This window comes from Rhipicephalus microplus, chromosome 5 (assembly GCF_043290135.1).
Source record: "Rhipicephalus microplus isolate Deutch F79 chromosome 5, USDA_Rmic, whole genome shotgun sequence".
NCBI classification, from domain to species: Eukaryota; Metazoa; Arthropoda; class Arachnida; order Ixodida; family Ixodidae; genus Rhipicephalus; species Rhipicephalus microplus.
The window spans coordinates 115492348-115519869 of record NC_134704.1 but is presented as its reverse complement, the minus strand read 5'-3'; the positions used below and the strand labels follow the sequence as shown (position 1 = coordinate 115519869).

The following is a 27522-nucleotide window of genomic DNA, read 5'->3' as shown; positions in this document are numbered from 1 at the left end:
TCGCTGCCGTGGCGTCATCTCTGACTCCTTTGTACCATCCTTCAAAGTCTGTCCCAGCCGTCGGTGCTCTCTCAGCTCTGACTTCGCGAAAAGCGTCCCAGTCGACCACCTTGAATTTTTTCGTCCTAAAGCGGGCAATCGCGAAGGATACCTTGATGATGTAGTGGTCACTTCCGATGTCTAGAGCCGTGTTGACCCATTTGACCCCATCTATATTCTTCACAAAAGTCAGGTCCTGGGTGGTATCCCTACATATGGAGTTACCTCTCCTAGTGGGGAAATCCTTGTCAGTTATAAGCGTCAAGTCGGCTTCTGTCGCAGTCTGCCATAGCTCGCGTCCTTTTGGGGTATCATACATGTATCCCCACACACTGTGTGGGGCGTTGAAATCCCCTACAACTACAAGGGGGTAACTACTGGCTATGCTCACAGCCCTTTTGAGGAGAGAGTTTGCTCTCGCCCTGCGATAACTGGGACTGCAGTATACATTGAGAATAAAAAGGCTATTTCTTCGAAGACCCTTCTTGGGTGAGTTCATTATAATTTCAGTCATTACGTACTCAATGCCATCGGCAACTGCACCGAGGTCACGCGATAGGTAATTGTACCTTTTGCTGATAAGTGTGGCAACTCCCCTACCTCCTGAATGTGATGACGCTACTAGGTAACCCGGGATTTTTAAGGGGGTGCCAGACGCAACTTCCTGAACAGCGATGATTTGGGGCTTAACATCGAGAGTTCTTAAATATTGCTGTAGAATGGGTTTTTTGTGAGTAAACCCGCCACAGTTCCATTGCCAGATTCTGAAGTTTTCGTCCACACTATCCATGTTTAGGCTGAGGGGATGGTTGAGCAGCTATAGCAGCCCGGAGGATCGCGCCCTCAGTCGGTGGCGCTAGTACATTGCGTTGTGCTGGGACCTGCAAAGGAGTCGGACCGGGGTCTCTCCTCGCATCGACCTCTTCTAACTTGCTTATGCGTTCACTCAGTGCTCCTAATCCCATCTTTGGGTGCGCCACGGCTTCTTGAATTTTCGCTAAGGCAGCCTGCATGTTCACAAAGGAAACCTTGAGTTCCGACAGTAAGTTTACCGCCTCTTCTTCTTGTGTGTTCTCAACCGCTCGGCGCTTAGTTCCGCTAGGCCTATGAAGTGCCTCAGACGTATCCATGGCGGCTGGGGTTGGGGCGGGCTGCGCCGAAAGGGGCGAGGACGCGAGCTTTCTAATCTCCGCCACCTCCGCTGCTAGCCTGCTCATTTCTTGCTTAAGCTGCGCGTTTTTTTTCCTCAGCTGCTCGTTAGCTCATCGCATCTCGTCGAGCTCACTCGCGTGGGGAGAACCGCGATTGGATTCGTTGCCTCTAGGAGACTCACGTCTTCCTCGGGCTTTGTCGGCCCAGGAGAGCGTCGGCTTCTTGCTGTTAGAGGTGGTGGGCGTGCGGGAGCGGGACTTGGTCGGCCCCGACGAAACGTGCCCCGGCTTTGAGTTGGAGCGAGGCTGAGAAAAGGAACTTCCCCGGGCACGTTCTGTCGACCTGGATCGCGAGCCGGAACATCCCTTGGAGGCACCATGGCGCCTGGATCCGGAGCGGCCTCCCGAGCGTCCCCTGGAACGGGGGTGTCCTCTGCGCTGAGCATCCGTGGTGGGTGACGAAGACTGGAACTCGTCCGCAGTGTCGAGGTGACGTTGTGGGGACGGTGACGCAGCAGCAGTCATTCTGGCACGCTCACTGTGATGACGGCGCACAATGTACGGGATCTTGAACCTTTGAGCACAGTCTTTGCTAGCCGTGAGATGCTGGCCACCACAGAGTTTGCACTTGGGAGTACACACATGTTGCTTGTCAGGGCTTGCGGCACCACAGCCTCGGCAAATCGTGTCACCGGGAGTGGGGCACACGTCAGCGCGATGACCAAGACGGTCGCACACATAACACCCCCGCAGGGGCGCCTGCGCAAGTAGGCGTTTGGTGTGTAGCGACACCACGGACCCGAGCTAATGGGGAAGTTTTGGCTCCCTCCCACGCCTAGCCGTGCGTGGCTGCGCCGTGTCCGGGGAAAAGGGGATCCTGGGGGTTGAGCCGACACTGGGTGATTGGACCTTTAAGGCGCCCCGGAAGAGGCAACACACCCCTTTGGCCCTGGCTTCACGTAGACGGCACCCCCGGATTGACCCGCCCGGGGGGAATCGGCAGTCGCCTTTTCCTGTCTCGCCTTCAGATCTTCGTCTTTTCTCTTACTTTAAATCTGTCCTGTCCTCTACTCTCTTCCGTTGACTTCCGTGTTTCCTGGCGGCAAGGGTTAACCCTGTGTGGCTATCCTACCTTGGATACACCATATTCGGTTATAGTGGTGGTGTACAGCTGGCGTCTGCAGGTCCTGTGCTTACAGACCCTGCAGCGTCCCCTTGTAGGACTCCATGGTGGGTGGCTGGCGCCGCTGCCGAAAATAAACCTTTTCTTATGGCTTGTTCCTTCCCCCCACTCCCTGATCGCCCTCAGAAAAGAGGGCGCACCGATGAAGTATTCCAGTTTTTTGGTCACCAGAGAGTATCCTTTCCCCGATTCCACGTTATCCACGCTGACACACCCGGCAAACCAGTGAGAACTATTTCACCTTTTCTTGTTTCGAAGTCTTTTACAGAAATCTTTGGCCCAGGATATAAAGCATCGAGAATGGCAAGTGGTGACCTCCTGTTGGAGCTCCGCGACCAGAAACAGTATGAAAAATTGTCTAATCTAGTGAAATTTGGAGATACCAAATTAGTAGTAACCCCACACCGAACCATGAACACCACCCGTGTCGTTGTTTCAGATGACGACCTGTTAGGGCTGACGGAGGCTGAACTCCTGGAGGGTTTTAGCGAACAGAATGTCATCAACGTGAAACGAATTAGGATGAGGCGCGATGGCAAAGAAATCCAGACTAAGCACCTGATACTTACTTTCAATTCAAGTGTACTGCCCGACTCCGTTGAGGCAGGGTACATCAAGCTTCGAGTGAGGCCATATATACCGAACCCTCTCAGATGTTTCAAATGCCAGCGGTTCGGCCACAGTTCTCAGAACTGCCGAGGCCGCCTAACTTATGCGAAATGCAGTGCTGATGAACACACATCTGATGCTTGTGAAAACTCTCCTCACTGTGTGAACTGTAACGGAAAGCATGCCGCATACTCACGGTCATGCCCCAGCTGGAAAAAAGAAAAGGAAATTGTCACGATTAAAGTAAAACAAAACATTTCATTTAGGGAGGCACGAAGGCAGGTGTCCTACCTGCCAGAAACCAGCTTTGCCGAAGTGGCAAAACCAGCGCCAACCAGCGCCAAGACGGCCCCCGGCGCCTGTCTGGCACACGCGTAGTGAGCCAGCGGTGACGCCATCCGCCCCCTCGGCGGTTGCAGCCAGTGCTGCTCCGCCATCGAAGAAGGACCCACCAACCTCCGGGCTGGGGGCCGCGAAGGCCTTGTCTGTAGAGGCGAGGCCCTCAAAACAACTGCAGCGCTCGCAAGAGCGCTTGTCCAGTGCCTCGCTAGAGGCAATGGACACAACTTCGAGCGTGAGGGCGCAGCAAGCGCCTAAGGATCGGCGCGACTCCGTCGACCGATCCAAGAAAGAAAAATCTCGTGTCACGGCCCCTGGAAAGGGTCCGTGAGCTAATTTTCTATCCTTGAGCACACAGCACAAAACACATTTAAAATGGACACGCAGATTTTACAGTGGAATGTGAGAGGACTTCTCCGTAACCTCGATGATATTAGAGAACTCCTTAATAAACATACTCCAAAGGTGCTGTGTGTTCAGGAAACACATCTTAAGTCCACACAAACAAATTTTCTAAAGCAATATGCCATCTTCCGCAAAGACCGTGACGACGCTGCCGCCTCGTCGGGCGGTGTCGCTATAATAGTTGATAAAGGTGTTGCCTGTAAGCAATCGAACCTCCGAACTTCTCTTGAGGCAGTTGCTGTCCGAGCAGTGCTGTTCGGGAAGCTACTAACAATTACTTCTATTTACATTCCTCCGTGCTATCAACTTTCAAAGACAGAATTTCAAAGCTTCATTGATGAACTTCCTCCGCCATATATAGTCGTTGGTGATCTAAATGCACATAATCCTTTATGGGGCGACTCCCGTTTGGATGCACAAGGACGCCTAATAGAACACTTTCTGTTTTCGTCAGGTGCATGTTTACTTAACAAAAAAGAATCAACATATTATAGCACTACGCACAATACATACTCTTCTATAGACCTGAGTATTGTCTCGAGTACATTAATTCCTTATCTGGAGTGGTCTGTTCTCAAGAACCCCTTTGGGAGTGACCACTTCCCGATACTGTTAAAGTTAACAAAAGAAGATACATGCTCGCCTGACTTTCCTCGCTGGAACACCAAGTCAGCCAACTGGGAACTGTTTCGAGAAATTACATTTTTAGACGGAGATGAGATTGCTGATTTTAATATAGGCGATGCTGTAGCATTCCTAACAGGTTTTATTATTGACGCTGCAGTGAAATGTATCAAGCAAACCAACGGAATGACCAATAAACGTCGCATTCCATGGTGGAACGACGATTGTCGGAAAGCGCGCAATAGACAAAATAAAGCTTGGCGACTACTCCGAAATTACCCAACAGCTGAAAACCTCAACAATTTCAAACAGGTTAAGTCCCAAGCCAGAAGAACGCGTCGTCTTGCAAAGAAAGAAAGTTGGAATAGGTACATCTCCGGTATAAATTCTTACACCGACGAAACGAAGGTTTGGAATAGGGTAAACAAGTTAATGGGTCGGGAGACACACCCCCTACCTTTGGTAAGTAGCCGAGGGGAGAGCCTGGAGGAGCAGGCGGACTGCCTAGGCGAACACTTTGAATACGTCTCAAGTGCATCGCACTACACAGAAACGTTCTTAAGATTCAAAGAACGCAAAGAGCGGCAACCCCTTAAATGTAAACGTCCATCCAGGGAGGCTTACAACTGCCCATTTTCATTAGCTGAACTTAAGGCATCTCTTGTGTACTGCAACAATTCAGCGCCAGGTGGCGATCGTATAACGTACGAAATGATCAAGTATCTTCACCCAGAAGCACTAAAAACGCTCCTAACACTCTTCAATACAATGTGGGAAGCTGGATATATTCCATTGTCATGGAAAGAAGCGATAGTCATCCCGGTACTTAAACAAGGCAAAGACCTGTCCTTGGCCACCAGCTACAGGCCAATAGCGTTAACAAGCTGTTTATGCAAACTACCGTATTTACACGATTGTAAGACGACCCTTTTTTTCAAATTTGACAATCCAATGTTGGGGGGTCGTCTTAGAATCGAAATCGAACCATGTACCTTAGAATCGAAATCGAACTATGTATTGTCATCTCGAATAGTTTCCCGCTCAACCCAAAGCGCATAGTTTTCCGCGTGCTTATACAAAAGCTTTTCTTTTTTTAGCATCTACTGCGCGCATTACGAGTGCCTTTATGACGAGCTCACGGCACTTGAGGGAGCACCGGTAATCGATGGAAGAGCCGCCGTAGGGGGGTATTGGTAGTTGACGGAAGAGCTCCTCTTTGTGATACAATTTTCTAAGCGGGCGCATCGCCGCGTGCTCCTGTCGCTTGTGTCCACGACCGGCTCTCTCGAGTCACTTCTGTCTGACATGAGTGCCGTAGGCTCGAAGAACACTCGGCGCTCGTTTACGGCAGCGTTTAAGCGGGCTACTATTCTTCATGCGGAGGAAACCAACAACTGTGCAGCAGGACGTAAGTTCGGAATCGGTGAATGTCTGGTGCGGAAGTGGCGGCTTCAGCACGAGGAAATTTTCTCGTGTGACTCCAAGCGCCGTGGCTTTCGCGGGCCGAAGTCTGGCCGCTTTTCGGAACTAGAGGCGAAGCTTGCGGCCTACGTGACTGACCTACGCGATCGATCGTTGTTGGTCACCTGCGAAATGGTCACGCAGCAAGCCCGTGTCTACGCTGTTCAGGCAGGGATACTAAGGTTTTTTTTTTTTTTTTTTTTTTTTGAGATGCGATTTTGGGGGGGTCGTCTTACATTCGAGTCGTCTTACAATCATGTAAATACGGTATATGAGAAAATGTTAAACCGGCGCTTAACCCACTTCCTAGAAAGTAACAGTATACTAGACCCCCTTCAGTGTGGTTTCAGAGAGGGGAGGTCGACAATAGACCACCTTGTTCGCATAGAGACATACATCAGAGATGCATTTATTCATAGGCAGTTTGTACTTTCGGTATTCTTAGACCTGGAGAAAGCGTACGATACCACATGGCGATTCGGGATCCTACGCGATCTTGCCGCCATGGGCATCCATGGGAATATGCTAAACACAATTAAAAGTAATCTGTCTAACCGAACCTTTCGCGTAAAAGTGGGAAATGCTCTCTCTAGATCATTCACCCAAGAGACTGGTGTTCCGCAAGGGGGCGTGCTTAGTTGCACACTCTTTCTTGTAAAAATGAACTCCCTGCAGTCTGTCATTCCAAGCGCGATGTTTTATTCTGTGTATGTTGATGATGTGCAGATGAGTTTCAAATCATGCAATATGTCTATCTGCGAACGACAAGTGCAGCTTGGAATGAATAAATTTTCTAAATGGGCGGATGAGAATGGTTTTAAAATAAACACCCAGAAAAGTACTTGCGTACTCTTCTGCAACAAACGAGGGGTAATGCCACTAAATATTGTGATCAAGGGAGAGCAACTCTCTGTGAGCAGCGAGCATAAATTCCTAGGAACCACTTTAGATTCTAAGCCCACGTTTATTCCCCATATTAAACATTTAAAAATGAAATGTCTGAAAGCGATGAACCTCCTAAAGCTCCTATCACGTACAACATGGGGTAGTGATCGGAAGTGTCTCTTGTACTTGTACAAAAGCCTTGTTTTGTCGCGCCTTGATTACGCCTCTATAATTTATCATTCCGCAACGCCAAGTGCTTTGAAAATCCTAGACCCCGTTCACCATCTGGGTATCCGACTTGCAACCGGTGCTTTCAGGACAAGTCCGATCCAGAGTCTCTATGTAGAGTCGAATCAGTGGTCACTTCACCTGCAGCGATCCTATAGCAGTTTCCCTTATTTTATAAAGGGACGTGCAAACATAAAGCATCCTTCTTATTCAGCTGTAAATGATATGACCGCTGTCACCCTCTACCATAATAGACCCGCAGCGAGAAAGCCGTTCTCTTTGCGTGTGAGAAGCTTAAGTGAGGAAATGGGTGTCTCGCTGCTAGAACTTTGTCCTATGCCCACAACAAAACATTTACCGCCGTGGCAGTGGCAGCTCATACATTGTGACACTTCCTTTGCCGAGATCACTAAACATGCACCAGAAGCACATATTAAAATGCATTTCCGACAACTCCAGTCCAACTACTCATGCGTAGAGTTTTATACTGACGCTTCTAAGTCGCATGCAGGGGTGGCTTATGCAGCCGTCGGACCATCCTTCTCGGAATCCGGTGTGTTGCACCCAGAAACAAGTATATTTACGGCTGAGGGTTATGCACTATTGTTGGCTGTGAAGCATATACGGAAATCAAACATACAAAAATCAATTATATTCACAGACACGTTAAGCGTCGTAAATGCATTAAGATCCCTTTTCAGATACAAAAATCCGGTAATAATTGAGCTGTATTCCGTTCTGTGTACAGCGTATATGTCCAACCAGCATGTTACTATTTGCTGGGTTCCTGGCCATAGAAACATCGAGGGCAATGTGTTAGCTGACCAAATGGCCACGTCAATTATATTGCGCGCTATTAACCCCACAGCTACTGTTCCTGCAACAGATTTAAAACCCTTCCTATGTAAGAAACTGCGAAACCACTGGCAACGCTTGTGGGACACAGAAATAAATAATAAGCTTCACTTGATTAAGCCGCGGTTGGGTTACTGGCCCTCCACTACAAGAACACGGCGAACTGATGTCCTATTCTGTCGCCTCAGAATAGGGCACACTTATGGCACCCATAGCTTTCTGCTGACTGGCGATAAACCTCCTACTTGTGGTAGATGTGGTGAGAGGCTAACCGTCCTCCACGTCCTCCTGGAGTGTCCGGAAGCTGAAAGTGAGAGAAAGAAATATTTTGCTTTAGCATACCGCTATAATCTTCCTTTACATCTGATGATGTTTCTCGGTGAAGAACCGCTTTTTGATGCAAAATCAGTTTTAAGCTTTTTAAAGGATGTAGTATTGAATGTTTTTAGCCCAACATTGAATGTTTTTAGCCCAACAGGTTCATAGCGCATCCTCAGTTCAGAGGATGCCGCTGTGATAGCAGCTTTCAATAAGCCCAGGCCTCCATGCTCTTGTTTTAAGGGCTCTGTCGAGGCACTGGTGCTCCATGCAAAGTTTTTATTTCACATACATATCAATTTTAAACCATTTTATGTCTCCATAGCACACATCATTTGTCATTGCCATAATTTTACTATGTATATATTTTTACGCACCCATAGCGACTGTTTTTAGGCCCATTTACAGCCACGTCACATCTGTTTTATCTACTTTGAACATCGCACAGTTCATTATCATCCCTCTGGTGCTCTTTGGCCACATGTGGCCCTTGCGCCAATAAACTCCACTAATCATCATCATCATAGCACACATAACACACGTCGATTTGCTTGGGTAGAGTGAGCACTGCATCAGCACTGGTCCATACCTGACAAAGTTCGGTACACCATACCCGTCAAAGCGATGTGGAGTGGATTATTTGTGTTGACAATTTTCGCATCGATGACGTCAGGGGGGTCTTGAAGTGGGACGTTGCGAATCACCCCTTTGCAAGTGGAGTGTGGGGCAGTCTCATAGGCGCTTAGCTCGTGCACCTTGCACGAGCTAAGTTTTCGCGCTTGGGAGTACTGGCAACCATAATATTTTGCGGCAGATTCGGGCATAGAGTATTCTGGCAGAAATCTTCCTGGCTAGTAGCGGCAACTAGTATTGCGTCAGCCACCGTAGCTGCGCCAATTTTCGAGATATTGAGTCCACCTCTCAGCCGGATCACAATCTTGATGTCATCTTGAGGAAGGGAGGGCATCTTTTCCGCGCGTATTACTTTGGACTTCAGCGCAGTGCCTCTTTATTTGCCGCGGCGTGCGCCCGGCTGCGACGAAGGCGCGTTAGAGTCAGCAGTGCGTGTTTTGGCGCCAGCTCTTCTGGCCCCAGCGGACTGCCAACCTTTATCTTGAGTAAACTCTTCTTCTGAAATATCCTCTCCGTGCACTTCATACTCCATCGTGAGCAAATAATTCCACGCACCGGGCCTCCGAAGGGCCGGCCGCAGGCGAGAACAAGCCCAGCAAAAGCGCGGTCTCCCGAGCCACTCGTTAGGGTTAAAGAGGGCACCGCTCCACAGGAAAAGAAATTGTTCCTAACTTGACAAAAACTCTCTCACTGTGGTCAAATATGGTATCGGTAGGATCCTGATGACTTCTCGGAACCGATGCGAGCAACAGTTCATGAACACTTGAAGAAAAAAACTTAGAAACACAGATTTAGTTGCGCGTCCACAGGAGCCGTACGAACGCAGCCTCCCATTCCGCGTCTCTCCTGAAATGTTGCATGGTTTTTTTTGAGACACAAGTGTACTCGTACACTTTTCTCTGTAAATTTTTGTTGTCTTGTGATAAGAGTCTCCAGGTGTTCCAATATATAGATGGATACCCGTGATGTGAATAATCCCTCTGTGAATGAGGTGTCGAATGAACTTCACCATTTCATCTAGCGTCACCTCTCTCCATGAGCCACCTTACTCCGCATAGGTTGGCGTTTCAATATATGCATCCAAGCATATTTATTTACATTTTCGCGCATATTGTGTTAAAAAAAAGACAATATCGCACGCAGTTCTAAAACTTTTCACACTGCTTCATAGTCGAGGCCAAGATGTGCTCCGGGGGCCTTCTTGTCATTAGGAAAAGCTCCGCAGCCAGCGCCAGCACGCTGCCCTCCAGCAAAAGGTGGACCACACATGTAACCAGAGTAGTCATAAGATTGCGCACAAAGGTCAGAAGCTATACGCAGTTGCCGCAGAGGAGACAACTTGAGGATGTAAACAAAAGAAATCCATGAACGGCTGCGGATGTCTCAGGCTGATGCAATACATCGTGACCATAAAACTTGAAGCTGAGGTGCTGTTATCCTTGAACTCTAACGTCGTCCTGACTCAATTCAGGTGGGGTTGCTAGACAGTTTCAAACAGCGCATGTATTTTGTAGCGCTGGTGTGCACCCATGCACGTGTCTTCATGACAACATTATAGGAACTCCTAGTGACACTAGATGCAACCCTGTGTCTGATATAACGATGCAAGCAAAGCTGAAGCTGCTGGAAACTGTCAGAGAAGGCCACCAGGACACTTTAAACATGTGGCAGACCTTCGTAAAAATTTTTTGTAGAACAAATTTTCTCTGACTTCTAAGAACAGCTCTCTTTTGAATATCTGACATATATTTCTGGCAATATTACTGCTTAACATAGTCAAATTGAGAAGCTGACACTTTAATTCAAAATTTGGCTTGCAAAGGTTCTTTTCATTACAGAGTTTCTATGTTACTGTAGCTAACATTTTTAGAACTAGGTAAGTTGCAAAACTAAGCCATGTTGCTTGGCGCCGCCACTGCTAGAGACAAACATGACGCTGCTGTCGCATCCGGATTCACTCGCAGCATGCTCGCTCGTGTCACTCCTGTACTAACCTCTGTCGGCTGTGCATGTTGCAGTGCGTTGCTACCATGGAGGCTTCTTTCTGCGTGAACAGTCTTGTGCTTCAGCGTGCCCTGTTCTGCTTTGTATGTGTTGCGTGTTTTCATCATGCCCACACGTTGCGTTCCCGGTTGTACAAGTGGCTACAGGAAATGAGACATGTACCATGACATTTTTTTTGTGCCCCGTGTGTACCTGAGCAGCGAAAGGCATGGAACCATGCTGTTTCTCGTGCAGATAAGAAACTTCCCAGCACATCACGTGTGTGTGATATGCACCTTCATGAGGAGGACATCCTGGAGACTTTCACTCACGTCGTCAATGGTAAGAAGGTACAAATCGCCAGAGGAAAGTGGGACCTTCTCAAAGGATGCGTTCCACAGATATTCCCGAATTTGCCCACTAACCTTTCAAATATCCCCGACAAAGAAGCGAAAGCTGCCCGATAGAAGTGGGGTACTTTCCAGAATATCATCGGCGAAAAAGAATGGACTATCTCCGATCACTGAACTCGAAGACAGTGAAATCCAAGTCCCGACATGCCTTCAACGACTGGTGTCAGTTCGCTTCAAGACATAGAAATTGTCTGTTTGTCCGCTTTGTGCTGGTGGAACGTTGTTGAAAATGGTAAGACAAGACGTTTTGTGGTGTTTATAGTGTTCAAAGAAGAAAAACGAGCGCTATTTGAGAAGAAATGCGTAGTCCTCGCAGAAGACATGACAGTCACCATTATCAGCCGTCGCCATCGCTTAGCCAAGTCGGCCGGCTATGCAGATACCATCAACCAATTGGCCGAACTTCTGGAGGACATAAAAAAAGCTGAAAGTGTGTTTATGTTGTCCTAGTGCGTCAGCAAGCAGCCTCGTGAGTAATGACTTTGAAGTGCTCACGAGGCTGCCAATGTGCGTTACCTGCTTGAAGCTTTGACTTCAACTGTGTTAACAAGTTTCATTAGAGGAAATAAAGAAGTTGCAGGAGGAGACATGCTCAAGAAAAGGGCCGTACACGCACATTTTCGACAGTCTAAGTTGCTGAAGAATGTGACTGACATAAAGAAAAAAATTGGCAGATCCCACGTACAGTGGGAATCGATGATAAGCGAAGCATGAATGAGAAATGTTGATGTGTCACTTTAAAATCAGCACAACGGTATGAGGTGGAGGTAAATGATGCCGTACATGACTTCGGTGTCATGATTATCATGTTTGGATTTGTCGTTTACCTTTGTCATATATTCATGTCACGTGATACTACATTTAATAAATGTGGAGCTAGCGAAACGGTCGCGAGCTCACCATGAGCGTGGTATGTTGTCATGTTCTTACATGACACGCGTGTCAGGATTATCATGTTTGCACCAGTCATATGTTTCGTCATTCATTGGCATCACCTAACACCAAATTTGGTACATGTGGAGCTAGCAAAACGGCCGCGAGCGCATCATGAAGGGCCCACTATGCTCCAATGTAGCGTTGATGCACGCGCACGCTGCACACAGCGACGCTACATTAGCAAAACGCGAGCACTCTATAGTCTGACGCCATGCGCGACCAGCGTCCGTCAGCGTGGCCCGATGGCAACATGCGCATGCAATATGCTGCGTTTCGCGCGAAAGGCATAGAGTAACATTACTCTATGCCGATGTGTTACCCAGACAACACTGCATCTCCCTGCGGCACCACCTGCGAGTATATAGCAAGACCAGGGCCTGGCGTAGCAACGCTGGCATGACGCGACGAAATGAACGCCGGCGAAATAATTGGAGCCTTGACTGTGGCATATAGTCATGTTCTCACATGGCAGGCATCTTATGATTAGTATGTTTGCACCAGTCACATATTTTCCTCATTCATTGGCGTCACGTAATACCAAATTTGGCATATCTGAAGCTAGCGAAACGGCCGTGAGCGCATCATAAGTGTGGCATGTAGTACACGACACGCACGTCGTGATCATCATGTTTGCATGTCTCATTTACCCATGTCGTCCACTCGCGTCCCGTATTACCGAGTTTGGAACATGTGAAGCTGGCGAAACGGCCGCCAGCGTATCATGAGCGTGGCATGTAGTCATGTTGTTACATGACATGCATCTCATGACTGTCATGTTTGCACTAGTCGCATACCTTCGTCATCCATTCACGTATTGTAATACCAAATTTGGTATATGTGATACCAGAGAAATGGCCGTAAGTGCATCATGAGCCTGGAATGTAGTCATGTCGTTACATGACATACATCATCATCATCATCAGCCCGACTACGTCCACTGCAGGACAAAGGCCTCTCCCATGTTCCGCCAGTTAAACCGGTCCTGTGCTTGCTGCTGCCAATTTATACCCGCAAACTTCTTAATCTCATCTGCCCACCTAACCTTCTGTCTCCCCCTAACCCGCTTGCCTTCTCTGGGAATCCAGTTGGTTACCCTTAATGACCAGCGGTTATCCTGTCTACGCGCTACATGCCCGGCCCATGTCCATTTCTTCTTCTTGATTTCAGCTATGATATCCTTAACCCCCGTTTGTTCCCTAATCCACTCTTCTCTATTCTTGTCTCTTAAGGTTACACCTACCATTTTTCTTTCCATTGCTCACTGCGTCGTCCTCAATTTAAGCTGAACCCTCTTTGTAAGTCTCCAGGTTTCTGCTCCGTAGCTAAGTGCCGGCAAGATACAGCTGTTATATACCTTCCTCTTGAGGGATAGTGGCAATGTACCTGTCATAAGTCGAGAGTGTTTGCCAAATTCTTATTCTTCTAGTTACTTCAGTCTCGTGGTTAGGCTCCGCGGTTATTACCTGCCCTAAGTAGACATAGTCTTTTACAACTTGCAGTGCACTATTACCTATCTCGAAGCGCTGCTCTTTTCCGAGGTTGTTGTACATTACTTTCGTTTTCTGCAGATTAATTTTAAGACCCACCTTTCTGCTCTTCTTGTCTAACTCCGTAATCATGAGTTGCAATTCGTCCCCTGAATTACTCAGCAATGCAATGTCATCGGCGAAGCGCAGGTTACTAAGGTACTCTCCATTAACTCTTATCCCTAACTGTTCCCATTCTAGGCTTCTAAAAACCTCCTGTAAGCATGCGGTGAATAGCATTGGAGAGATTGTGTCCCCCGGCCTTATACCCTTCTTGATTGGTATTCTGTTGCTTTCTTTATGAAGCGCTATGGTGACAGTTGATCCCCTGTAGATTTCTTCCAGGATATTTATATATGCTTCGACACCCTGATTCCGCAGTGTCTGCATGACTGCTGATATTTCTACTGAATCAAACGCCTTCTCGTAATCTATGAAGGCTATGTATAGTGGTTGGTTATATTGTGACCATTTCTCTATTACCTGATGGATAGTATGAATGTGGTCGATTGTTGAGTAGCCTGTTCGAAATCCTGCTTGTTCCTTTGGTTGATTGAATTCTAATGTTTTCTTTACTCTGTTAGCAATTACCTTTGTAAATAGCTTGTATACTACAGAGAGCAAGCTGATCGGCCTGTAATTCTTCAAGTCCTTGTCATCGCCTTTCTTATGTATTAAGATGATGTTAGCGTTCTTCCAAGACTCTGGCACTTTTCCTCTCAGGAGACATCTCGTAAACAGGGTGGCTAGTTTTTCTAACACAATCTGTCCTCCATCTTTCAGCAGATCTGATGTTACCTGATCCTCACCAGCAGCTTTTCCTCTTTGCATGCTTTATAAAGCTTTTCTAACTTCTTCTATCATTACTGGTGGGGTGTTATCTGGGTTACTGCTAGTTCTTATAGTATTAAAGTCGTGGTTGTCCCGGTAAAAGGAAAGGACTTCGGATCAGAAGATTGCAGGTTCGAGTCCTGTCGCGGACGCCAGAAATTGTGATGGTTACGGAACGTTCGTCACTATGTTTGCTTATAGCGGACGAGAAAGGATTAACATGAACAATTTATTTGATGGCATGGGTGGAACGGCTGACGGCGCACGAATACGCTACCATGCGCAGCGCCGTTGAGTCGGACGTCGCGGCCAACCCAGCAGTCAGGGTCGCAACTCCGGAGGTCCAGGATCAGGCCACGGCTCACGAGGACCACACCCGGTAGGTCTCGCCCACGAACCTGCTCCCGGCCACTGCACCCAGGCAGGGGCCGTTCTGCAGGCCCCGACCTTGGACCTTGTACAGGCCGACGGACTCGATCTCGAACAGACACACCGGGGCTCGACCTGGCCGACACGTACGGGTCCCACGTCCGGCTCAGGAACGCTGCCAGGAACTCGTCCTCTCGAGCGGCGCACCGCTTCGTCTGCCTTCGTGGCCTCAACCCTCGAGCTCCTTTTCCCACGTTCCTTCTTCTTGGCCAGGTCACCGCCAGGTACCCTCGGGTGCACACTGTAGCTCATGAGCTCGCGGCCCACGTCCGAGTCTGGCGCGTCGCTCGGTACGGCTCGGCACCGCTCGGCGATCCTCGATTCAGCCAGAACTCCCCTGGCACCCTGAACCTCGCCCGGCTCCGTGGTCCTCCGAACACACGCCCGCGTCTCGCCCGGCAGAACGTCTTGCTCGTCTCTTGTGGATGTGCGACGCTCTGGTGACACCAGTGCTTGATGGCATGGGTGCGGCTACGGAGCAGTCAACCCGCATCGGAGACGCGATGCTCCATGCGGGGAATGGCCAGCCCGTCCAGCGAACAGCTTGCTTCGAGACGCGATGCTCGGCGCAACCGTGACCATTAGCCAAGCCACGTTCATCGCTGTGCCGAACGGCTGACCGTGCAGACGCCTCACCGAGATCCGCGATGCCCTCGGCAAAGAAAAGAACAGCAGGCCAGGCCGCGCCCCGAGATGCAGTACTCGTGCCGGCAACGCCGCCCCAGCTGGTGGTTGGACGGCAGCAGCGTGGACGGCCGCGTTCCCCCGGCCGGAACCTGGATCGCCTGCGTCCGACGCTTCAGCCCGCTGTCTCCCGTCTGCCACTGCTCCGGCTCGTCCCCAGCCACACAGCCTACTGCCACGTAATGGTCGCACGTGGCCCAATCGTGGCACGCCACCTCTATGGGCCACCACTGGTCATCAGCTGATTGGCGCACAGTTGCCTCGTAATCGCACGTGCCTTCTTCTTCTCTTCTTCTTCATTTCTTGTTGTCGCCTTCGTGCCACCTGCCCTCCGCACGTCTTCTTCAGTTTTGGTTTGACGTTCCTCGGCGTCTTTAGGTCCTTTCCTTACACCCGGCTACTGTACAGGTCTCTGTAGAACTCCTCCGCTAATTTAACTATCTTATCCATATTGGTAGTTATTTTGCCTTCTTTGTCCCTTAGTGCATACATCTGATTTTCGCCTATCCCAAGTTTCCTCTTCACTGCTTTGACGCTTCCTCGGTTTTTCAGAGCGTGTTCAATTCTCTCCATGTTATACCTTCTTACATCAGATACCTTACGCCTATTAATCAACTTCGAAAGCTCTGCCAGTTCTATTTTGTCTGTTGTATTTGAGACTTTCAAGATTTGACGCTTCCTAATAAGATTCTTCGTTTCCTGGGAAAGCTTGCCAGTGTCCTGTCTAACTACCCTGCCTCCAACTTCCACTGCACACTCCGTAATGATACTCGTCAGATTATCATTCTTTGTATCTACGCTAAGGCTGGTTTCCTCACTAAGAGCCGAGTACCTGTTCTGCAGCGACACTCTGAATTCCTGTACTTTCCCTCTCAGTGCTAGCTCATTTATTGGCTTCTTGCGTATCAGTTCCTGTCGTTCCTTCTTCAAGTCTAGGCGAATTCGAGACCGTACCATTTTATGGTCACTGCATCGTACCTTGCCAACCACTTCCACATCCTGCACGATTCCTGGGTGTGCAGTCATTACAAAGTCTATTTCGTTCTTATTTTTGCCATTAGGGCTCCTCCATGTCCACTTGCGGTTTTCTCATTTTCGGTAGAGGGTATTCAAAATCCGCAAATTATTGCGTTCTGCGAATTCTACTAGTAGCTCACCTCTGGTGTTTCTAGTACCGATGCCATAATCTCCTACTGCCTGGTCTCCAGCCTGCTTCTTCCCTACCTTTGCATTAAAGTCGCCCATCACTACAGTATACCGTGTTTTACCTTACTCATTGCCGATTCCACGTCTTCATAGAAGCTTTCAACTGAAGCGTCATCATGGCTGGATGTAGGCGCGTAAGCCTGTACTACCTTCATCTTGTATCTTTTATTCAGTTTAAATACAATACCTACCACCCTTTCATTAATGCTATAGTATTCCTCTATGTTGCCAGCTATGTTTCTGTGAATTAGGAACCCCACTCCCAATTCTCTTCTGTCTGCCAAGCCCTGATAGCAAAGGACGTGCCCATTCTGTAGCACAGTATAGGCATCATCTGTCCTCCTAACCTCACTGAGACCTATTATATCCCATTTAACACCCTCTAGCTCCTCGACTAGTACAGCTAGACTTCCCTCACTAGATAAGGTTCTAGCGTTAAATGTTGCCAAGTTCAGGTTCCAATGGCGGCCTGTAGTCCAGAGATTCTTAGCACCCTCTGCTGCGTTGCAGATCTGACCGCCGCCGTGGTCAGTTGCTTCGCAGCTGCTGGGGACTGAGGGCCGTGAGTTATTGGACGTATGCATGTGGGAGGTAGTGGCCAGATACTGCACCAGGGTGGCCAATCCTTCTCTGGTGAGGGAGTGCGTTCCCGGCGGTGGTTACCGGTGAGGCCGCACCCCAGGCCTCTTAATGCAGTTTCATCAACACGCGGATTTTTTTTTCCCGGTTGGGAACTGCACGGCACCGGGATTTGAACCACAGACCATTTGCATGCGAGGCGGATGCTCTAACCACTACGCCATCACCATGACATACATGTCATGATTTTCATGGTAGGGTCTGTCGCTTGTATTCGCCATGCAATCATGTCATACCGTACCAGTTTTGCAACATGCCATGTCAACAAAACCACCTCAAGAGCTGCAGGACCATGAAATGTAAATCATGACATGTAATCATGAAATGTAAATCATGAGCGATGGTGACTCGGCAGTGACGGTTGAGCGCAAGCATTTTCAGTCTAAATAAACCCACCACATCCGTAACAGCTTTGGTGGAGGTGCTGGGTCCTGCACCCCGCAGCAGAAGTTCTTCGAAGGAGCAGACAGCTGTCCTACTCCTGGACAACATCAGCATGAATTAGGACAGAGCAATCCCGTTGACGTACTACGCTGCTGCATTCACCAGTGCCACCAACATGGCTCAAGGTGGCCGTAGACCTTGACAACCAGACTACTGGGCACTTGAACCACGGATATTTTCAGGTAAAACTGACGAAGACGTAGATGCTTGGCAAAAACACTACGACAGAGTGAGCTGCTACTACGGATGGGGCGCGCCGGCGAAGCTTGTGAACGTAGTATTCTTCCTTGCTGGGACTGCTTTGCTTTTGTTTGAGAACCATGAACATGTCCTCACCACTTGGAATATATTTATTGAGGAACTGAAGGCCTGCTTTGGGGACACGAGTTCTATGAAAAATAAAGCTGAGCAAACGCTGTAACGTAGGGCTCAGTTGCCCGGTGAAACGTGCACAACCTACATTGCAGAGGTATGGAAGCTTTGCGGGATGGTCAACGCAAATATGTCTGACGAAGACAAAGTCGGTCATTTGTTAAAAGGCATCACCGAGGACATGTACAATTTTCTCATAACAAAAGAAAACTTGAACACTCCTTTTTTCAGGCAGCAGTGTCGCACTTTCAAGGCGTTGAAGAGCCGGAGAGTTTTACCCAAGTTCAGGCACTTGGACAATGTACCCACTGCTGCAAGTATGAATGTTGCTGCCTGCAAAGACATTCCCTTCCTTGTACGTCGGGTAGTTCGCGAAGAGCTCGTACGGCTTCGAACAGGTGACGCTCACCACCAATGCTCGTTCGCCGTGTGCCCCGAGCCACCTCCCTACTAGATGGGAGAGCGCCACGTCGAAAACCAACTGCGCACAGAATTTGTAGACTTCCCCCTGCGGCTTTCATTTTCCCTGACGGGTCACGGCCACCACCATATGTCATCACCTCGACGTGCCGTTGCAGACCTCCGAACCTCGTCAAACAGGCCTCTACCGGAAGACTACTATGCGTCATCACGAAATGTTCCTACAGAGCATGTTGAAATATATATGAAGCATCGTTTATCGTGGGCAGTTCAGAAAGCCATAATTATAATGTATTTGCCTTATGCTGCTAAATATAGCGCAGTATTAAGTTTCTGCTGCACCACAACAGCAAATCCCAATATTATATAGTTAGCAAAGCTTTTTAAGGATGGCCGCCACGGCGTCTTGCCACGACGACTACGCGTTTTCGTATGCTAGCGGGAGCTTGTTGCGCCGCCAGCGCCACCAAACCGGAAGCTGTCCTTGCGCCGTGTGACGGGTAGTCTGACTCGGGTAGTTTGTCTCTTAGAACTTACCTGGTTGTAGAAACGTTGACTGTAGCATAATCATGAGGGGCACGCACTTCCATCAAGTTCCCCAGCCTAGTGCACTTTTTTAACTATACACACGCATTGGTTCGCGCAAAGGTCTGTCAAAAATCACTACGTTGCCAAAACAGGAATTCTAATTGATTCTGAAAGTGGCTGGACTAACTAGTAGAAAGCGCTGGGTGCATGAGAAACAAATTTTACATGCCAAAATCGATGACCCAAAAGTGTCGATCACTAGTGATAGATTTGAATAGGCGTGGTAACGAAACAGTTGAGTAATAGTGATACAAACCTAGCTAGGCCACACTTTTTGTGTGTTAAAACTTTAAGAAGCATTCTTTATATTACCTCAGAATACAGAAGACTTCTGATTGTTAAATACAGTCGAACCCCTTTATAAGAGACACTGATACAAGAGACAAATGGGTATGAGACACCAGTGTGCCTACAGTTGAAACCTACCTTCGACATCAATGGGCACGTTTTTTTCTTGTCGTCTGCAAGGGTTTTGAAGTTTTAAGGTGAATAACTTCTGTCACCTTGCTCCAGCTTCTGTATTTCTTGTTGTGTTCATCTCTGTATTCGGCACAACACACAGCCCAGTGCTTCAGAATGCAGGCAGAACAAGGAACATTGCAGGGCCCCTTTAAATCCAGAGTGATGTTGATAATAGAGGTGTTAAAGTTATTTACTGATGACTCTTTGTACTATATCTAGATGTTCAGCAGTACTCTTATCTCTTTGGCTTTTCTCTCGCAGGATCGACAGTCCGAACAGCCGCTTTCAGATTCTCTGCTTTCGTTCATGAAACACGAGCGAAGCATTCTGCAGGCTTCCTTGGACGAGGGTGCCGTCCTTTCCAATAGCTGAGCAAGACAACTGTAGAGTCTGACGGCAGTCTCTGTGTCTTCACTTTTGACAAGCGACACTGTTTTTGACAACTGTTTTAAATAGTGCGAACCATTTTACTTCGACCAGCCAACAAAAGGCAGCAGGAGAGGGCCTGCACCAACTCTGGCAATGTGAAAACCTATTAACCTGCTCTTTCAGTTGGCAGAGGTTTTCAGTTTTAGTGCTCTGCTTTTTTTTTTTCCTTTTTACAAGAGCTGCTGCATGCATGTCGGCTCGTACTTATGACCGTGCAGTAAATTATTGCACCAAAATTTTTTATTGTGGACAAATGGGCTGGCACAATCTATATACTACGTACTCCTTGTCAACTCTGTTTGCATTGTATAGAGTTTCACGCTGTATAGATCTAGTTTTGTCATCCTGGTACCCCGGGAGGCTGCAAACATGACCAGCTTGATGGGTTTTTAAAATTTTGGTACATTAACGAAGTTGTCAGACCTCTTATCAACCGTTCAGATGTTGCATGTAAAAACAACCTGTTTATAGTCAAATGTGTGCATAATTTCGAGGCTTTCAACATTTCATTGCTACGAAAACATTATTTATATGTCTTGTAACAATATATATTTGTTAAGGCGTTTATTAGCCGGCAACGAGCGAGAATATGCAATGGCGACAGTCACAGCAAAGCACGGGCTCTCAGCGCGAGCGGCGTCCTTGTTGGGTAGCCCCACTAGAAGGTACGCAAGAGTTCGACCCATTTCATAGTTCGGAGGCTTCGCTACAATTACCCCGGGGTCGAAGAGGGAGCCGCCTGGCGACCTAACAGCTTGTTATTATTAGCGGGTCATAATAAGCCTTCAGGCGCTCCACGTTGACGATGTCTCGCCCACGGCGGCGCATGTCCGAAGATTGTTCAACGGGTTCGATCAGATAGTTGACGGGTGAGGTGCGCTCGATGACACGGTAGGGGCCTTCGTATTTGGGACGTAGTTTGGAAGAGGGGCCAGCGGCAGAGGTTGGGGTCGAGAGCCATACAAGCGCACCAGGAAGGAACATGGGCTCAGAAGTGGTGGAGCCATCACGGATACTCTTCTGCCGCTCTTGATCTTGCGTCGTAAAAGTCTTGGCAAGCTCGCGACACTCTTCAGCATGCCTGGCTGTCTCGGAAATAGGTGTACACTCAGATGGATCCGGCGTGTACGGGAGTATCGTGTCCATGGTGTGCGACGGGTGCCTTCCGTACAGCAAGTAGAAAGGTGAAAAACCAGTTGTGCTCTGAGGGGCGGTGTTGTAGGCGTAGGTGACGAAGGGCAGTATATTATCCCAATTAGTGTGGTTGGCAGCGACGTACATAGAAAGCATGTCGCCGAGGGTGCGGTTAAAGCGTTCGGTGAGGCCATTCGTCTGTGGGTGGTAAGCAGTAGTTTTGCGGTGGACAGAATGGCACTCCGTCAGAATGGCTTCGACGACTTCCGACAAGAAGACACGGCCTCGATCGCTGAGAAGCTCTTGGGGTGGTCCGTGGCGCAGTATAAATCGATGCAGCAGGAAGGACGCAACATCGCGCGCAGCAGCCGCAGGGAGAGCGGCGGTTTCGGCGTATCGCGTTAAATGGTCAACGGCAACGATGGCCCAGCGGTTACCAGCCGACGTCAGAGGAAGTGGTCCATACAAATCGATACCTACGCGCCCAAAGGGACGGTCAGGGCAAGGTAACGGTTGTAGACTGGCGTGCGACATGTGGGCTGACGGTTTACGGCGTTGGCAAGTGAGGCAAGAGCGAACGAACTGCTGCACATAGCGGTACATCCCGCGCCAGAAGTAGCGTTGTCGAATGCGATGGTAGGTTTTGAATACCCCAGAGTGCGCGCATTGCGGATCAGAATGGAATGATTCACATATCTCTGACCGCAGACTGCGGGGTATCACGAGTAACCACTGCCGGCCGTCGGCATCGTAATTGCGTCGGTGTAGGAGGCCGTCACGAATGGCGAAATGGCGAGCTTGACGACGCAATGCACGCGTGGATGGCGTTGCGGATGGGTCAGAGAGCATGTCGATGAGCGGGCCGATCCAATTATCCTTTCGCTGTTCGGTAGCGATGATGTCAACATCAATGACAGAAACAGCAGCCGAGGATACTGAGCAGAGCACATCACCTTCAGGCAGAGGGGAGCGCGAGAGGGCGTCGGCGTCAGCATGCTGGCGTCCGTTGCGGTACAGCACGCGGATATCGTAGTCTTGTAAGCGAAGAGCCCAACGGGCGAGACGGCCTGAGGGATCCTTCAAGGATGAAAGCCAGCATAGTGCATGATGGTCGGTGACGACATCGAATGGGCGACCATACAAATAAGGTCGAAACTTTGTAAGAGCCCAGACGATCGCTAGGCACTCTTTTTCCGTGACGGTGTAGTTTGTCTCGGCTCTTGTGAGCGTACGGCTTGCATATGCCACAACATAATCAGGGAACCCGGGTTTGCGCTGCGCCAGGACAGGGCCGAGGCCTACACCACTGGCGTCCGTGTGAACTTCTGTTGGGGCCGTAGGGTCATAGTGGCGGAGAATGGGAGGAGACGTCAACAAGTGGCGGAGCTTCAAGAACGCGTTGTCGCACTCTGACGACCACGAATTGAGGGGCCCGTTACTTCCAAGGAGCTTCGTCAGCGGTGATATAATCGTGGCGAAGTTTCGTATAAAGCGTCGGAAGTATGAGCACAGGCCCACGAAACTACGCAGTTCTTTGACGGACGCAGGTTTTGGGAATTCGGCCACGGCCCGAAGCTTGGCTGGGTCAGGAAGAATGCCATCCTTGGACACGACGTACCCTAGGATGGTGAGTTGGCGTGCTGCAAAGCGGCACTTCTTCAGATTTAGTTGCAAGCCGGCACTGCTCACACGTGCGAAAACTTCTTTTAGACGTTGGAGATGGGTGGAGAAATCTGGAGCGAAGACAACAACGTCATCGAGGTAACACAAGCACGTGTGCCATTTCAAGTTGCGCAGTACGGTGTCCATCATGCGCTCAAATGTCGCAGGTGCATTACACAGACCAAACGGCATGACGTTGAATTCGTACAAGCCGTCGGGTGTGATGAAGGCAGTCTTCGGTCGAGCGTCATCAGCCAGGGGTACTTGCCAGTACCCCGAGCGCAGATCGAGAGAAGAAAAAAATTGGGCTCCGTGAAGGCTGTCAATTGCGTCGTCGATGCGCGGCAGTGGGTAGACATCCTTGCGAGTGATCTTATTGAGCCGTCTGTAGTCCACACAGAACCGCACAGAACCATCTTTCTTCGCAACAAGAACAACAGGAGACGCCCATGGACTGTCCGAGGGCCGAATGACGTCGCGTCGGAGCATATCGTCAACCTGCTCGTTAATTTGCCGGCGTTCAGCAGGCGACACGCGGTATGGACGTTGCCGTAATGGTGGATGGGCACCAGTGTCAATACGATGCGTAACAGTGGACGTGCGACCGAGAGAACTTCGCCCGACATCGAAAGAAGAACGGTATTCTTGCAACAGGTCTAGAAGCTGGGAACGCTGCACTGACGTAAGGTTGTCATCAATGAATGGGCCAAATACATCAGGAGATGATGGGTCAGAAGTAGAAACAGCACTGATGGTACGTGAATCGGGACAACGCGAGTCTTCGGGTACGTCCAGGACTTGTGCGTCGTCGACTGCTTCCACTCTGCCGAGACATTCCCCTCGAACCAAGGTAACAGTGTACGGGGATGGGTTGGTCACAAAAATAGCGGCGTTGCCTTGGGTGATTTGCACGGTCGCGAAAGGTACTAGCAACCCTTTCCTCCTGGAAGCACGGTAGGATGGCGAAACAAGTGCAACTGTGTCAAGGAGACCGGTGCAGTAGACCGATACGCCCATCGTCGAGCTTGGAGGCACTATAGTATCGTCTTTCACAAGAATCTTGTTCAGTGTCGAGGGACCGTCTTCTGGCGTCAAATGCGAGAAGGGCGAGAGTTCAATTTCGGCGGCGGCACAATGAATGACAGCGTCGTTGCGGGAGAGAAAATCCCATCCCAAGATGACGTCATGAGAGCATGCACGAATGACGATGAACTGGGCGACATACAGAACGTCCTGGATGACAACGCGAGCTGTGCACCCTGCTGTAGGATGAATCCGGTGCAAACTCGCAGTACGAAGGGATAACCCAGAAAGTGGCGTCGTCACTTTTCGAAGTAAGCGGCAGAGTTTTTCGTCCATAACTGATACGGCAGCTCCAGTGTCAATGAGAGCCGATGCACAAACACCGTCCACAAGCACGTCAATGACATTCGAGGGGCTGCTCTGAGGGCTTTCACATTGCGATAGCGTCGCAGTCCTTGCCTCAGGGACTGCGACGACTAGTTTTCCCGCTCATGAGATGCCGCACTTGGCCGCATGGGAGACAGGGAACGGCGTCGTGGAGACGGTGATCTTCGAGATGGACCTGGGCGAGATCGAGGGGGCATAGACGGCGGTTCTTCGCGATAAGGATGGCTGAGTTGGCCAGCAGCAGGTGAAGAAATTGGAGCCGGCTGTACGCGATGGCAATAACGGGCCACGTGACCGGCGTAACCGCAGGCAAAGCGAATGGGCCGGTTGTCGGGTGTGCGCCATCTGTTCACCGGGGTAGGTCTCACCCATGTCGCAAGGGCTGATGGACGGAACGGTGGCTGCATGGTGGACTGAAGCTGAGGCTGAGGGGTTACATCAACATACGTAGCGGGCATACCCGCTGCAACGGACGGAGGTCGTGCAGCAGCTTCAGCGTAGGTCAGAGGGGCGGGTGCTTGAACGACTTGGGGTGGCCTGGCGACCACTTGCGCGTAACTCAGGGACGCAGGAGCCGGAGGCTGTTGGGGGTGGTAAGCAGGCATTACCTCCGCTATTTCCTGTTCAATCGCTCGGCGGATGGGAGGGAGAAGGGTAGTAGCCGATTGTTGAACAGCAGGTTGGTGGGAAAAGGGCAGGAGGGAGAACTGACGCGCGATTTCCTCACGGATAAAGGACTTCAGTTCTGCCATCAACGCCACTTGGTCACAACTGGCCTCCAAGCCAGCAAGCGTTGCAGCTCGTGGTGGGGAGCGTCGGGTCATCGAACGCTGCCGGCGGAGCTCCTCGTAGCTCTGGCACAGTGTGATGACCTCAGCCACCGTGCCGGGGTTTTTGGCGAGCAGCATCGTGAAGGCATCATCGTCGATGCCTTTCATGATGTTTCGGATCTTGTCAGACTCGGACATGGTGTGATTGGATTTGTTGCATAGGTCCAGGACATCTTCAATATAGCTGGTGAATGACTCACCAGCCTCCTGAGCACGTTCACGCAAGCGCTGCTCGGCTTGCAGCTTGCGAACAGCAGGGCGGCCGAAGACGTTGACGATTGCGGTCTTGAAATCGGACCAGGTGGCAAAATCGGACGCGTGGTTGTTGTACCACAAACTGGCGACACCGGCAAGGTAAAACACCAAGTTTGTCAGCTTGCCGTCCTCGTCCCATTTGTTGGGGACGCTCACGCGGTCGTAAATGGCGAGCCAGTCCTCCACGTCAGTGCCATCAGCGCCAGTGAAGATGGGTGGATCGCGGATTCTGGGGACACCGGGACAAGGGGGTGGCATTGGAGGAGGCGTTTGCTGAGAAGCGTCTTGGTACATAGTAGATGGCAGGGTACGTGATCGTAGCTCCAAAGGCATAGACAGGGATCGCAGCACTCTCCACCAAATTGTTAAGGCGTTTATTAGCCGGCAACGAGCGAGAATATGCAATGGCGACAGTCACAGCAAAGCACGGGCTCTCAGCGCGAGCGGCGTCCTTGTTGGGTAGCCCCACTAGAAGGTACGCAAGAGTTCGACCCATTTCATAGTTCGGAGGCTTCGCTACAATTAAATATACAATATTTATTGTCCGGTCCTGCTGTTTTAGATAAATATAAGAAATTGTAAGCTAGGAATACAGTGCCTATTCATTTTCAGCTTCTTTGTTCATTTTGAGAATGAGAAATTTCACTTCAGACGCTGCTTGTCAGAAATAGTAGGGCCTTCAGCAAGGCCTTTACATTGTAACTGGAACACTGCAAAATGGTGTTTAATGATGCATATATGTGTTCTCTTAGCCATTTGTCAACATACCTAGCAAGAACAAGTGTACATAGTTTTGTATGAAGTGTCTCAAAGGGCTAAGCCACCACAACTGAACTGTTTAACTATAAATGAATAAATGATAAAGTTGTCTACATTATTGCTATACAAAAAAAAAGGGGGGGAAAAGGACCACAAGCCACAAGCTACAAAACTAGCTTGATTGTGCCTTAGGCCCAACTGAATACACTGATATGGTATACATGGCTAAAAAACTGCACCTAACAAGCAAAATTAATTACTTCATGCTTCACAATAAAAAAAATTCATTACTTCACAATAAAAAAACTAAATTTTTAAGTTGGAACTCGAATGAAATACTCAACCGGTACAATATACATTTAAAAAGCATACAAACTGCACATTACACAATATGTGTTATTTAGTTGTTGGTGTGTGTATGTAACGGTCATGTTCAGTGTGTCACCGTCCATAAAGTAATGGCATCCAGAGGGATGCACACAGACGCACTTCACTTTAACTATTTACTTTCAATAAAACATGAAAATGAAATACACATGAAAAGATACTGACAACAATGTTATAACTGTAGTGGCTGCTTCGAATTCAACATTGCTAATTAGGAGTCCAAATAGTAACCTAACTTCGCTGCACGTGATAAAATTTAGTCCGAATATAGTACTTTTCTTGGTGGAAGTTTGGGTCCGCAGTAGCAATTGACACCAGGCCCTAGAGCGTAGCCGATGTGGGTTCTGTCGAGAAGTCCATGCACATCTTGCCTTCGCCCGAACCAAGTCTCGACTGCCTCGAGCTCTAGGTCAGCTTCGTCGAAATATTGCGGCTTCTCCCGTGATTTCTTCGGGTTCAATTGCAAGAGAGGAACCTTTGTCCCTGCTGCGCCGGGGTGCGTGGTGTTTACACTGAGCTTTGCCTGGCGCCAGGACTGCAGGGCCCACGTAGGGGGTGACTTCATGTTTTCTGGTGTGCGATATGAGATGCCCACTCTAAGTTTGCACTGTCTGGTGATGTATTTACTGGGCATAGATACACTTGAGTTCAATTGTTCAACGAAATACTTTTGTATATGCACGCCAGTGACAATGTGTAGACTGAAACCAGGATATAACAAAGCCAGGTATAAATAAATATCGTTTATAACGAAGTAAACGAAAATCTTGCAATAGTCGGGAATATACCTTTATAACGAATATTTCGATATAGCGAACCTATTTTCGCGTAAGATCGAACTTTGCTGTTGTGAGGTTTGAGTTCAGTTCTCAGTACAATGATGTTCATTTTATGTTGTTAAACTAGCTAATAATTAACTGACTTCTCCGCATGCCATGATGCCAGGTATGCTGTGGGAGCGCAGGTTGATTGATATGCAAGGTTTAGCATCCC

The 27522-nt window shown here is 49.1% G+C and overlaps 1 protein-coding gene across 7 annotated transcripts in view; it reads left to right on the top strand.

Annotated features, from left to right (window-relative positions):
- The window catches only part of LOC119187295 (uncharacterized), a 108250-nt gene extending 87313 nt beyond the window's left edge, over positions 1-20937 (top strand). For all 7 annotated transcript variants that reach the window (XM_075895852.1, XM_075895849.1, XM_075895854.1 and 4 more), the window contains one exon: positions 19925-20937. In XM_075895852.1, coding sequence (XP_075751967.1) covers positions 19925-20035 — 111 coding nt within the window. In that variant the 3' untranslated portion in view covers positions 20036-20937. The remainder of the gene's footprint in view (positions 1-19924) is intronic.
- The last annotated feature ends 6585 nt before the right edge of the window (positions 20938-27522 follow it).